This window comes from Sylvia atricapilla, chromosome 11 (genome assembly GCF_009819655.1).
Source record: "Sylvia atricapilla isolate bSylAtr1 chromosome 11, bSylAtr1.pri, whole genome shotgun sequence".
NCBI lineage: Eukaryota > Metazoa > Chordata > Aves > Passeriformes > Sylviidae > Sylvia > Sylvia atricapilla.
This window is the reverse complement of record NC_089150.1, coordinates 16,901,605-16,916,466: the sequence shown is the minus strand read 5'-3', so window position 1 is coordinate 16,916,466 and position 14,862 is coordinate 16,901,605. Positions and strand designations below refer to the sequence as shown.

The following is a 14,862-nucleotide window of genomic DNA, read 5'->3' as shown; positions in this document are numbered from 1 at the left end:
ATAGATTGCACAGTTAGAGTCTGATAATATTTGACAAGGGAGCAGAACCATGAGGAAATGAAAAGAAAAACATTTCCATTTTATTCTACAAATACCTACAATAATGTTTTCACCCTCACAATACACCTTCCAAGTATTTAAATGATTAATTGTGGGTGAGGGTTTCAATTATTTGCCAAAAATTAATCTGAGACTTGCAGAATTATTTGCAAGTCCAGGCCTCATTCAGCAAGTATATTCACAAAGAATACAGGGAACAGACCCCAGGTCCAGCACTTCTAAAGCATTCTGCTGTTTAAGGGAGATGACAACATGAATAATTCACATATGGAAGAGAGGATATATCCCGTTACACCTTAAAAACCCAAATAAAACATGAAGCTTTTGCAGAAGGGGCATCTCTTGCAGAATGTACTGTGTACACATGGCACAGAACAGGGCTCTTAATGTGATTGGAATTGCCAGGCACTAATGTAATACACACACACACACACAAAAAGATTACCAAAAGCTGATCAAAAGCCATCCAAACATTACAATCAAAGAGTAGGGATTAAACAAAAGACATCATTTAGAAGAGGGCTAAAAATTGTTTGACCTTATTAATGGTCTTTATGATCTTTTATGCCAAATCTTGATGAAGAAGAATATACTTCAGAACTGAAAGCAAGGCATTTCGCTTTGGGTTCTGTGTATGGCCAAAATTACAGTACAATTAAGTGAAGGTATTTCAGGCTGCTCGGGGAGCAGTGGCAGTTGCTAGGCAGCATCTGCTCCTGTCAGGAGATGCTTCTTTCTTTGTGCAGCACAGAACCTCAGCCAGGAATACTGCCACCAGTGGATTATTCCAAGGCAGCTTACTGCCATCACATGGCATCTGCAAAGTGCTCACCCGCTGCCTAGCAACACCGCCTCTTTCTACTGAGTCATACTAGCACCAGGAAAATATTCCTGCAAAAAAAGAAACAGATGCCTGAGAAGAAAGGTGATCATTCAGTAGCAGAGCAAAGGATTGCAAGCATCCTTCCCCTGCCCTCTAAGATAAAAATAGAGATTGGGCTCAAAAATCATGAGCGGTTTAAAATAGTTTTGAACATCCTGGTGGCAGGAGGTGGAAGAAAAGCAACAGCCCAAAAGCCCACAGTGTTGTCCACTGCCTTAGCTGTGGTAAGGGACTGGTCATGAGCTTCCAGCTTTGCAAGGCTCTATCCTGTTACTTCATCCTCTTCCTGTCACTCTGTTCCATCAGTTCATTCAAGTCCCTCACACAAACATCATTCCCTCTATGCAGGAAGCGAATGCAGCAGGTTTTTTTCTCCCTTTTGAAGAGAGACAAAGGCTGTTTCAGTTTCTGAAACCTTCTCCCTCTTTCTAATACCCAGCCAGCAAAGAGAACACTGAGCACACTGCCCAGAGAGGTGAGGAGCTGTTCTGCACTGCAGTGTTTCACAGGCTGCAAACGTGAGCCTGTGGAAAACTTTACTGTTCACCACCAGAAAACAAAGTAAGGAATCAGTCAAGTTTTGACTGTCCTGAAGGGTGGAGGCTGCACCACCTCTCCAGGCACGTTGCTCCTAAGCTTTCCCACATGCACCGTGGGAATCACTGTCCCTGACTGGAATTTGCCCCCACAGCTCCTCCTTTCACCCTGCAACGCTGAGAAGTTCCTGGCTCTGTCTTCTCTGTGCCTCCCTGGACAGCATCTACACCTACCCACAAGGCAGCCCTTTGCTGTGCTCCAATTCCCAGGCTGTACCACTCCGGATCTCACAGACCCTTCTCTCTCCCCGTGTGTTCCCACCTCCTCACCTCACCCCTTGTACTGTGAGTGAGGTGCAGCAGGAAAAGATCATTTCCATCACCGTGCTGGTGCCCAGGAACACAGCCTGTGGCTGCCTACAGGAGGACACCAGTGGCTCCTGTTCACACGTGAAAAACCTCGGGGATCGCTCCACAGCACCTTCCAGTGTGACCATTCTGCACAGGCTACAGCGTGAGACTTTCAGAGCTCTTTCAGAGTCTGTTAAGAAAGTTCTTAACACATTAAAGCTGCCTTGGCATTTATGGTCAGTTTGCACATTTGCAATGAGCAGCAGGAGGGGAAGAACAGGGCAGATTTACAGAAAGTATATTTACCAGCATACAGCTCCTGCATTTTAGCTGAAAACTATTTTAGCCTATACTGGCTGCCACACGAGAACTTTGCTGAGGACAGCTATTAAGCCTATCAGTCCACCCATAAGGACATTGAAGTTTTTGGTTTGCTACTAAAAGAAAAAAAAAAAAAAAAAAAAAAAAATTTGACTTACAAAATTGAAGATGCTTTCTTTTCATGATTTTTAATTCTTCCAATCTTGACTGAAGCAAACATGCATTATTTAATGCTATTAACATAATCTGAGATGTAGGGGAAATCCTCCTTTTCTCCTTTAGTACCCTCCACACAGGTTTGTTTCATTATTATTATTATTATTATTACTATTTTGTTAGTACTTCTTTTTCTTTATTAAACTATTTTTCCCCAGTAAAAAGGAGAATATGGAGTTCTGCCAGAAATACAGTCACTCCAGAAGTGAGGGACAAAAAAAACCAAAACCAAACAAACCCAACAAAATCAGCAGTTGCAGTTTGGGGCCTTGCTGTGATGAAGAAAGAGAGAGAAACCCGTTTTCTACCTCCTCTGCCCCAGAGTCCAAAGAGAAGCTGTTTCTGCAAAACCAGTGCTTGACACACACTCTTCCTTGGCATAAACCCCTTGGACCATAGAGATTACCAAACGCTTATCTGTTAAAATAAAACAGAACAAAAACCAAGCTGCCCCTCCGCAGCAGGGGGACGTGGGTCAGTGCACTGGGAAGGGCTGGGCTGGAGCAGCAGGAGGGCGGAGGGCTGAGATCACCGTGCACTGCCAGGGGAGCTTCCTCAGTGGGCACAGGCCATTCCCAAGGATGCTCTGCACACAGCAGGGCCAAGCACAGCGGCCACAGGACCTTCCCAGGCCCCAGGACACTCTTCCTGCTCTAACAAGTCCGCACAGGATCACCTCCAAACAGAGGCACAAGCATGGAGAGGACTCCCCTCATCCCAGGCCCACAGGTAGTGTCCAGCTCCCTTCTGTACAGCAACAGCAGATGTCAGGGCAAGACTATTTCCCAAAAATACTGATCCTGCTCTGACAGGTCCAGCAGAACTCCACTGCTGTTTCTTTGGTTTATCAAAATTCAGGTCACCAATCATTCAGATCGTGAGTATTTACAGAGAGAAACAAAACACGAAGATGCACCAAAGTTCAAACGACAGTTTTCAGTGACCCTTTCTTCCTGTAATTAATATATTTTTAGATTATTTGCCCTAGTCTGGCTGATACTTTCTCACCTGAGCCTACATTCTGTGTCCATGTAACACAGCCACACACACACAAAACCGTGCCTAGGTGAGGTGGGCAGCTCTCTGCAGACACTTCCACAGGCATTTTTCTCCACAAAGGAAGAGATGGGTGCAACAGAAACACCTCCTCTTATACCCCCACATCCAGACAGTTACTGGAAACAGATACTGCTCCCTACAGGGAATATCCAGCACTGTCTGAGAGATTCTCGTGGAAGGGCTCTCTGCTCCCTTCACCACTTATTTGGGCAGCCCACCCAGCACTCACCCCAGCAAGGCAAAGGATATGAGCACTGACACCCAAACAGTCATATATTGCTTGCAACTGCCTTCTATTTAACAGCTCTGGGTTTCTCTGACATGGATTCAAGGCTTCCTTTATCAGGTTATCAAAAGACTGAAAGTGCAGGTACCCATAAACATCTTCTTCATAAACATTTTGAGAGGGAAGAAGGGCCCTGCTGCTCAAAAACACAGCCACAAGAGGTTTCCAGAACAGCGAGGCACCTGCCAAAGCACTCTGTGCTACACTCTGGCACCTTGGGCAGCTCAGGGCCTTACATTCAACAGAAAGAAAATAAAATCATTCATCACTCTATCAACTGCATACTGCCAACACGAAAAGCATTTTGTGCCTAAGCTTCCTTGCATTGAAATAAAAATAAAGGTTTGTCTAGATGTTTCAGAGAACACCAGCTTACCTCTGAAAGCACAAAGGCCTGCTTTTAATCACCAAGAGTTAGCTGGCACCACTTGTCATAAGCTTTTCTTAAGGCTTAATATCCAGAAAGACTCAAGAAAAGAAAAAGTAGTTAAAAGCTGAGGAAGGATGGAGGGAAGTCTTATCCTTGGAATAAGTAATCACTTCACAACTGCATTGGAAAGCACTCAGTCTCTCAAAGCCTCAGTTCCCTGCCTTCCAAATATATTCCCTAAGTATGGACTAAGGACTTACTGTGTGAACAAACACTGAAACGTGTCTAAGAGGAAGCAATTATGGCCAAAAAAAAACATTTAGAGATGCTTTCAGAATCTCAGAAAACCTCACAAAGTTCATTTTGACATGGAAAACCTTGAACCGAGGTTTGATTTTAATATCTGGCACTTGAATGAGATATTTTGTATTTGCCTTGAGGTTCAGCGAGCAGATTTTGAAACAGAACAAAGTGAGAAAAGTTGTGAGATTGAAGTTTAAAGATTCATAACTTAAAAAAAATCAGCAGGAAAAGCACTGTCAATCACAACTGGTTTTGGACCAAGATCCCATGGTATGCTTCCTTTGGCCTCTTCCTCCATAGCGCAGCTGAGAGAAGAGCACAATGAACTTAATAACCACACAAATTAAAAAAATTTCTTGGGAGAAGGAGGAAAAAGTTCCATCAGGCTCTTCAAGAGCTAAATAATTTTCCACAGACTTCCCATTCCTTGGTGTTTTCACACCCACAATCTGAAAAGTGCTCCCATTTCTCAAATCTATGGAACACACAGAGCCACCAATAACACCAGTTGCTGGACCCTAAGAGTTACAGCTCTTCTGCATGAGAACCATTTCCAAATAACTGTTTCATGTGTTAATCAGAAAAGCTTGTCTATCTACATGTCACTGTGCATATGAACTCAGAAAACTTCCTCATTTCCAATTATGCCCCCCTTGTGGGTTTGAAAAGCCAGCAAACACATGGTAGAGAATTTTGCAATTACAAGTTCTGGTAATAGTTCTTACACGTTACCCTGATGTCTGCATTGGAGTCTGATTTGTTAAGGGCAGAACTGCTGCAAGAAACTTTGTCAGGGCAGTGAGACTCAAGTCCAGCTGAGCCTTGCCACTGACTGTGCCCTAAGAAAGTTGCTTTCAGAGGATTAATAAAAAGCCACCCTTCCTCTCCTCCCACATACACCTGCAAACCACAACCTGCACCATCACCCCATACTCATACCCCAACTTCCTATCTCTTTAGTGGTTCAAAAGAAAAGTCCCTCTTTAAATTTACTTTACATTTCCTCAGTAATTTCACTCTGAACAATCACTCTTCCTGTCCTACAGGCTTGACAATGAATTTAAACCCAAAGCACACAGTAAAAAACACCTGATAGAACCTGATTAACCATTTTTTTCAGCAAGTCAGAGGTTTTGTCTGCACTACTATGCACAGAAATTCCAGTTTCAAGCTCTTCCCCACCCAGCCCTATTTCCATTAAACATGCAGGAAAAGTTGTCCAAGACTGCCAACTCATATCATAAAATGTCTCGTTACTGGATGTATTGTTAGAGGAGGACAGAAAGCCTGAACACCAAAACACTTCCACCCTTAGAATATAAATCTAAAAACAAAATCCCCTCTGCACTGGGGAGAAGCCTGGGGAGGAACTGCTTTTGCTCCCACCCTATTGGCCAATGGCTGAAGCTCTCTAGGTCTTAATTGAATACCTAATCCAGCACAACAACAAATAAATGGACAAAATTGCTCTAAACCCCATCAAATCATCCAAAGTTAAACCCCACAGTGGACTGCTATCACTTCGTACTCCAGGATCACTTCTCATACAAACCAGGCAATGAACTGTTAAACATATACATCTCACTTCTTGCCTTTGTGAGCAATTTGCTTCTCAACTTCATTCCTCCTGTATTTAGAAAGTTTTGGCCAATTCCTACTGCAAATGCATTTGTGGACAACTGGTATTTGGGTAATCCCAAAGAGTGATATGTTACAAGTTAATTCTCATCCCATTCTGCACACCAGCTCTTCATGAGAGCTGGTCTGACCACAATGTCTTTGGCTTAGTCTTTCCTAGGACAGAGGAGCCAAAATACATTAATCTCTTGCCACAAAACAGGACATTTAATCTTCAAGTTCTATTAGCACCCGCAGGATTTCAGATTTATCCTAGACTGGAGCTGAAGTTGCCTACCACATTTAATGACACGTGAGTAAACTCTCCTCTCCACACTGGTAGTGTCCCATCAGATGCATCTTGGGAGCTGCTCTTTTCCAGAGACATTTCAGGGTGTGATTCATTTCCCATCCAGTTAAATAACACACATACATTGCCTTTATGATCCCTGACTGACAAATTCCTTTGCTCATTCTTAAGGCCTACAAAGTAAAAGAAAAAGGCCCTTAGGAGCAAAATACTGAACAGAAATCACTGCAGTCCCTGGACCATCCCATTTTCCTGACTAACAGGCAAGTCCTCAGGTACCAGCACCACTTCCCAAAGCAGCAGAGCACAGAAGATTTCAAAGTGCATCCCTGCACGTAGCTTTGGTTCCAAGACAGATCCCTGAAGAATATCCTTAGTCACCTCCCTCCTGCTGCCAGACAATTACATCTCCTGGCAAGGGACACAGGAGAGAAAATGAAATATGAAATATATAATATATTATATATAATATAATATATATTATATATACTATATATTATATGTTGCATATTATATATATATACACAATAAATGAAAATTAAATCTAACCCTAACACAGCACCTGATGCAAGGATGATATTGCTTCCCATATTAACAACAGACATTTTCCTAATCTGGGAGGACTTTTCTCTACCTGTCTGAAACTTTTCATTTTTAGACCAGTAACAAACCACTCCAGTAACCCAGTGAAGGCACAGTGCCACTCCCATCCCCTTCAGCAGTTGCCTCTTGTGTGAACAAGAGCAGAGTCTTATGCCAAAAGCCCTGTAGCGGGAAGGACAACTTTTCTTAGTTCTGCAGTCCTGCTTTTCTAAGCATAAACATAAACTGAAGTCTGCATGCCAAGGTTTTTAGTGATGGGGGGGAAGAAAATCAAGATACTGATCAAAAAGCTGCAGTACAAAACTGTAACTAGGACACTGTGATGTTCCAGCCCTTTTTAGTAAGAGCAAGGGAAAGTTTAGTTGTATGTATACGTTCCTACGGATTTATTTTTCATTGTTAACAATTAAGCAGTGAAAATAAAGATTTAAAAAGCATTTTTAAATGCAACAAAAAGATTTTAACTCTAAATCTTTGAATAAACTAAAACCAGATGCTGTTAATGTAGGCAGGTCCTTCTCCTCTGTGAGTTAATACACACACATTTAATATGGTCAGCCACATGAAGTGGCTTGTTGATACAGCATCAACTACATTAAAAAACCCAACGAAAAACAAAAGAAAAACTTTCCTGAGAGCTCCTTGCACAAAAATAAAACAGCAAAACCTGACAGCCTAATGAAATAATCAGCTCTTGTGCAGTTGCCAAATGTTGTTTACTAAAGAGTTCTATTTAACTTATTCTTTTAATACGTTAATATTCAATACTTTCTTTTCAAGAATACAGTAACTAATTGGATCACTTTAATAACTATTTTCTTAGAGACAGGGACTGCTTTAAGAATACTAAAACACTAGAGGGCTAGAGAGTTATCCTCGATAATCAGTTCATAATTCTTATTAATTGTGTTCATAACTGACCATCTTAAGCACCTGTGGAAGAACTGCCTGCTTTGCTTCAGCAAGTCTCAAGTTTTAAAAGTAGAATTAGGATTAGAGGCACTGAATATAAGCATTTCTAAATAGAGGGGAATTACTCAACACAGCTACCAGGTAGTTGCTATAGCAGCTGAGAAATAAAACCGAGGAAGATCTTCAAGGTTGTCAGGAGAGCGTTTAATTTATTTAGAAATATCCTGAGCAGTCTTTTAATATTTTTGCTGCAGATGCATGCAGCGATTCGTATGAGAACTGTGCTCCACAACTGCAAGTGTGGGAAACTTCCCTCAACTGCAGATAGACAGGCACAGAGAACTTCAGAACTGGCCAAAAGGCACCAATGTCCCCTTCAGGAAACTGAACAAATTCTCCTGCAGCCAAGAGCCTGTGGCTGCACAGGAATATCTGCTGAGGGGCTCCAGCAAGCACAGGAAAAACACCTTTGATACCCCCTGGAAGCCAGTGCAGAAGACAAAGCCTTTCCAAAGCCATGTGTTGAGAGGGGAATGTGGCCTCTTTCTGAGTTCACAGGAACTGTTCCTTATCACCAGCCCCCCAGGTAAGGCAACAGAGCACAACTCACTCTCAACAAAGACAGCAGCATCAGAACAAACCACTTGAAGGGGCACTTTCCCTTTCCTGTCCAGGGCCTGGATGCCCAGATGTTCCTTTCTATTCCACCAGAAACCTCTTTGTGGTATCCCAGTCGCAGAAATAACTGATTTTTCTTCCACCCAGCTTACATTAACAGCAACAGGAAGTTTATTGCCTTCATCCAAAGGCAAATCTTTAAACTTTGCATGGTTTAACAGGAGCACAGACAAAACACACAGTGGTTTTTTGGACAGAGACTGCTCTAACCAAATCCAAACTACTAAAGCCCAAAGGCATAAGCTCAGAACAGTGACTCATGCCAAGAAGATTATTTTTGCACATATTACTTGTGGAACCAGGATAATTTACACTGCTATTTTTCCTCTCCTTTTTAATTTTTTTTCCTTCTTTTCGGTTTTTTTGTTTTGTTTTGGGTTGTTTGTTTGCCAGTGCACCTCCCAGCAGCAAACCCTCAGGTCCACACTTTCTGAAGAATATTTGCTTCAAAATGCATAAAAATAACCCCTCCAGCCAGCAATGACAGATCTACTTTTGAAAAACTGTTATGCCACTCCTCACTTGTAGTAACTAAATTCCAGATAGAAGCAGCATTTTTCACCTATTTTCCTTCTCTGGAGGATTATCAATAAATTTCAATTACAGCAAAAGTAATTAAAGCTACTCAAGAATAAAATAGGCTTGCCTAGAGATCACTGAAACTTCCACAACTCAGCCATTACCTCAGCCCTACCTACAGGTGTGTTGTCTGCAAAAGAAAAATCCTCAGCCTTAGAGGAATATTCTCCAGCCCAGGGAACACTCACTGAAATCACACTTGTTTTCATTCACTGCTCTCCCTTCCACATGCCTCTTGTTTACAACCTGAATGGAGATTTTCCAGATTTTCAAACGTCTGCATTAAAAAAAATTAGTTCACCCATTTTTTTGGATCAAGGTAAAACAAGGATTTTCTTATTTGAGCACACGGGCCAAACACAAACACACACAACACTGAATATCAAACCCTGTAACACGGCAAAGAAAAACAACTACAGAAACAGAAGGAAAACAACAAGATCTGGAAGGCAGATTAACTATTTTCTGAAGCATTCATTACAGTTCTAGCAGTCAGCTTCATCCTAGGGGAACAGAGGTGGCGTTCCACCAGCAGATGAGCTATGAACAGAAGAACAGCATCAACCACATTAAAAAACCACAGCAAAACAACAACTTGGTATTCCTGGAGCATCCAGCTGGGCTGTAACAGGGCTTGTTAACTTGATGGACTCCCAGGGACCAACAGACACAGCAACAGGATCGGAAGCAACAACTTCCAGGTGTTATTTTCTGTCACTTGTTTATATGGCCCTACACTTACAGGTTCTCATCTGATGCTGCATTTGATTATATTTTTATTTTTTTAAACAAAAGTGATTTATTTCATTTCTCTTCCTGTCCTCTCTTCACTATGAAGACAAGTGGAATGTACTAAGCAAAATATTTGCTGTACAAGATGAAAAATTAACAAGAAGGATTTTTTTTTTATTATAAAACTAACAGAAAGCATTTAAATAAAGAGGCATTAAGGCTTCTAATTACTCACAAGTTAATTGCCAAAATCCCACTTTCAACAGCTCTGGTTAACAGATCATGCAGCAAATTGGTTGATTTTAAAAAAATATTTGTAGAAATCAATTAGCACTTCACTCCGTGGAACTTAGAAATCAATATGCACAACTGATAACTATAAATTTAATGAGGTGTTTAGGTAACTAATCAGGGTAGCAGTAGGAGCTTTCATTACTATGATACAAGTCAACAGTTCAAAAAAAAAAAATTAAATCGAAACGAGCAAAAACGAAGTAAAAGAAATTCTGTTATCTTCCATTTCATTAGATGGAGCATTTCCGCTCTTATCAGGGATTTAACCGCTAAAATAACAAAACCAAAGCCGCCAGCGGTGATGCCTGAGATTAGAGCGGGGACGATGGCAGCCGGGTGTACAGTGCGATGTGGCAGAGCAAGGCGGCAGCGCAGTCGGCAGGCTCAGAGCCCCGGCCCGGCAGGTGCAGCGCAGACGCCCCCTAAAGACACCGCGGCCCCTTCCCGACTCCGGCCGCGCATCGCCGCGCGCCGCAGATGGAAACGCAGGGAAAAGGGAACCGCGCGCTTAAGTAGATTAAGGGCTCAGAGACTCGTTTTCTGATTATTTGTGCGATCCCGACCCCAGCGCGGGCCCCCGAACTGCCGCTCGTCTCTCGCTTCGCGGCGGCGGCGCTCGGGGAAATAAGGCGACCTGAAGCGCAGGCAGAGCGCATCCAGCGGCGCGGGCAGGGCCGGGCAGGGCAGGGCCGGGCAGGGGCGAGCCAGGCAGGGCAGAGCAAGGCAGGGCAGAGCAAGGCAGGGCAGCGCAGGGCAGGCACCGCCGGCAGCCCCACAGCCCCGGCAGCGCTGCCCCATGCCGCCCCCGGCAGCACCGGAGGGGCCGCGCCGCCACCGCCGGCTCCGGGGGAGGGGAACGGCCGCCCCCCCACACGCACAGCGCGGCCCCCGGCGGGCAGAGCGGGGATGCGGCAGCACCTACCCACGCCGTATTTCTCCTCCTCCGTGGGACTCCACATGCTGCTGGCTGGCTCGGCCGCGGCCGCCGGTCCCCGGGCAGAGCGCGGCGGGCGGGCGGGCGCCGCTCATCGAGCGGGGGCGGCTTCTCCTCCCCCGCGCCCGGCGGGGGCGCCGCGCCGGCAGCCCCCGCCCCGCGCTCCGGCCGGGGCCGCGCTCGGGGGTCGCTTGGCCGCTGCCGGGGGGCGGGGGGAGGTCGCCCCCCTCCCGCCCGCCCGGGCAGCGCCGGCCGCCGCGCCGCTCCCCTCCGCGGCCGCTCGCGGCCGGCCCGGCGCCTCTCCTCGCGCGGCCCTGGCGGGCTCCGGCCCTGCCGACGCCGCGGCCCCGCGGAGCTGGGCGGCTCCGGGCCCCCTCCTCGGCGGTGCGGTCGCCGCTCTCCTCCTCCGAGCCGCCGCTCCCGCCGCCGCCGGAGAGGCTGGGCGCTGCCGCCCCCCCGCGCTCCCGGCGGGCCTGACGCGCACGCGCGCCTCAAGCCGCCCCCCCACCCCGTGAGGCGCGGGGGCGGGGACGCGCGGCGCTGAGGGGACGCGGGGCTCTGAGGGGACGCGCGGCGCTGAGGGGACGCGCGGCGCTGAGGGGACGCGGGGCGCTGAGGGGACGCGGGGCGCTGAGGGGACGCGCGGCGCTGAGGGGACGCGCGGCGCTGAGGGGACGCGCGGCGCTGAGGGGCCGAGGGGCTCTGAGGGGACGCGCGGCGCTGAGGGGACGCGGAGCTCTGAGGGGACGCGGGGCGCTGAGGGGACGCGCGGCGCTGAGGGGACGCGGGGCGCTGAGGGGCGCGGGCAGCGGCGGCCTCGCTGCGCTCCCCGGGGCCCGGCCCGCCGCACCTGCCGGCCTCAGCGCCTCCGGCAGGCCGGCCGCACTGCAGCGCCCAGCCCGGCCGTGCTGGTCAGCGCCGGGTCGGCCCGACCCCCGGCCGTGCCCCGGAGCGGCCTCCGCCCGCCGGCCCCCGAGCCGCACGGCCGCGCTCCGCTACCCCGGCAGCGCGAACCCGCGCACCGCCAGCGCCGAGATCAACATTTGGCTGATACTGTGTTTCATCTTCTTGTCAGTATTATTAATCTCCTCGCTTCTGAAGAGCTGGCCAAATTCGCAGGTTCCACAGCGAACGCGTACCCAAAACGAAAAACAGTCTTTAGGTTTCATCTCTATGTTCAGCTTCCACTTCCTTCCATAAAAACTGAATTTGAATTCTTCACAGCAAAGGAAAAGCTGAAATAAGTTACACATAAGTTTTCTTGGAACTGACTGCAATATTCTGACGGAGCAGTGCCCTTGCCCCGGTCACAGCCTCCCCAAAGCTTAGGAGAAAAAAAAAAAAAACACCATTTTTTATACATCCTTTTCAGAAACCTTTGTAAACAACTTGCTTGATGTTTTTAACAACTTTTTAACAATGTAACTTCAGATGTACCAAACACTTTTAATAGAAATCTGTTCTCCGATTATATAATAAAACAGAATGAAAGTCATCAATTTGCACTACAGAACTTGGGTTGCTGTGGAAACCTTCATTATTTATTTTTTTTTTACATGTGCAACTACTGTTTCCCCACAGAGCAGGGCCAGGTTTCTGTTTGGGTTCTGGTTTGGTTTTGGGATGTCAGGTTTTGTTTTCCTGTGTGGAGAGCAAACAGCAAACGGCCAAAGGAGTAAGTGTGCTTGTACATTATTCATTTAGAAAAAACAACTTGCTCTATCCTACCTTAATTCATATTCACATTTAGGCATTTGTATTTACAATGGCTCCATTCCTTCCCTTCCGGATGCACTCCCACAGGATGTAGAAATAGCTTTTTGAAGGGACAAAGCATGACAAAGTCATTGAGTTGCATCTGTTGGAGATAGGCTGCTTCAGGGTTTGAGAAACTGGTTTTGGTTTTTTATCTCTGTATATGTCAATAATAAATACCTTTGCATCTCTTCCTAGTACTTTGGGAGCAGAAAACCTCTGCAGTGACAGGGATTGGTTAATACTTCCAGGCTCTTTATTTCACAGTCTCAGCCCCTCCAGGATTCTTCTTGCTGCCAGGCTGACCAGTACTTAAACTGATACTTTTCTTGCTTAAGAAAAAACACAGCAGATTTATTTTTTTTTTCAAACTACAGCTATGTCTGAGTTGACTCTTCCCTTAAAGTAAACTGGGAATGAAGGTAAACTTGGGAAGGTAAGTGAGAACCTCCTAAGGTTAGATAAATTCTGAGGAAGACACCAAACTAGCTGGACAGAATAGGACCTGCAAGGACCTAATTGCATACAGAAAGTACTTTATTTAAAGGCCATATGTATGATGACAGACATAAAAATTACAGCATTAGTGGGGACACTCCCACTGATGGCAGATTACCTGTATTTGAAACAACATATATTATTGCATGTTTATTCCTGAGTCTTCTGCACTGCAGAGAGAGTCAGTAGATGACCATGTGACCCACATGACTTCAAGAAAAAAAGAAGTCAATGTACTTAGCTGTAGAGTCGCTGGAATGCAAGTTTGCTTAAGTTACCAAATATATTTACACCTATTCCTCTGATCTCTGCATTCACTCCTTTAATGAGGCTCCTATCACCTCCACAGAAATACTGATTGCTTTAGTAAACACTCTTAGCTTAAGTGTAGCAAGGAACAAATATCTCATCCTCCCACGGAGGCAGAGCCACAAATCTCCCAGGCACCAAGCTGGAATTCAGGATTACCCACGTGCAAAGGAGAGACCAAAGCAAACAGTGACTGCTGCAGAACAACTGTTTCTGCTGTCTCTTCTCTCTCTTAACAGAGCTCGCTCCTGCCAGCTTCAATACTCATACTACTGTGGGAAGCAGTACAGGAAAAGCAAAAAAGTAATGTGGCAAGCAGAAGCAAGAAATTCTCAAGGTTGTTGCCCCAGGGTTTTCATTTTTTGTTTTCTTCTGGAGCTGTTTTCATTTTCCCTTATAAAGTTTGCACATTGAAAACACACCATATATTTGGAATCCAAAGCCTAATTCTAGTTAAGGTTTTGTTGAAAAGTTTTTAAATTTGGCAATCAAACTAGATTTTTACATCTGATGTAAATGTCAGAGCTCCTACAAGAAGAGCTTTGGCTGATGGTAGGCATTGTGGATCCCCAAAATTAATGGTTTTCAGAGAAAAGGGGCCTCCCCTTGCAGAAGTTTTTGAGATGCTGTTCTGTCACTTAACTCCTGTGTTGCACTGTATTGAAATAAAGGCAAACACAAGCTTCAAGATCTTGTTTAAAGGAAAAAGTCAAGTCAGCAGAAAAGCACTAATCTCTCAAAAACACTGTCTAAAGTTACTTAATGTCCATTGTGTTCAGGAGCTGTCCTGTCAGAGGCATTGTGAGCTGCTCATGGTTCTGCTACTGCAAACACAGTTGTCCTTATCCAAACAGAGCAGGCAGCAACGTTTAAGACAGTGTTAATTAAAATACATTTGAGAGTTCATCCTATACTGTCCTGTTTTACCATAATATAGATGTGATCTGAAAGACAGCTGGCTTGGGATTGGAGAGATTTGACACAGTTTCTTTCTCTTAAATAGATCAAGGGAACTGCACAATCCTTTCAAATGCTCTGCAAGGGACAATGGAAGGTCAGAGTGCAGAAAGCAGAGAGATTCTTACACCTCCCTGCAAAGCAGCTTTCTCGCAGTTATCGCAGCATTAAGGTACCACAGAACATATCACCCTCCTGCCCTCTTTTTCAGGTAAGTGCAGCCCCACACTTTACCCTTTCTCCTCATTCTCAGGCCTATACTTGCTGGTAACTTCCATTATTGCTTCAAGCCTCTGTTT

General features: G+C 45.6%; 1 protein-coding gene across 7 annotated transcripts in view; it reads right to left on the bottom strand.

Annotated features, from left to right (window-relative positions):
* DOCK3 (dedicator of cytokinesis 3) overlaps positions 1-11,446 on the bottom strand; it is a 185,393-nt gene extending 173,947 nt beyond the window's left edge. For all 7 annotated transcript variants that reach the window (XM_066326884.1, XM_066326888.1, XM_066326885.1 and 4 more), the window contains exon 1: positions 11,033-11,446. In XM_066326884.1, coding sequence (XP_066182981.1) covers positions 11,033-11,069 — 37 coding nt within the window. In that variant the 5' untranslated portion in view covers positions 11,070-11,446. The remainder of the gene's footprint in view (positions 1-11,032) is intronic.
* Between the last annotated feature and the right edge of the window lie 3,416 nt (positions 11,447-14,862).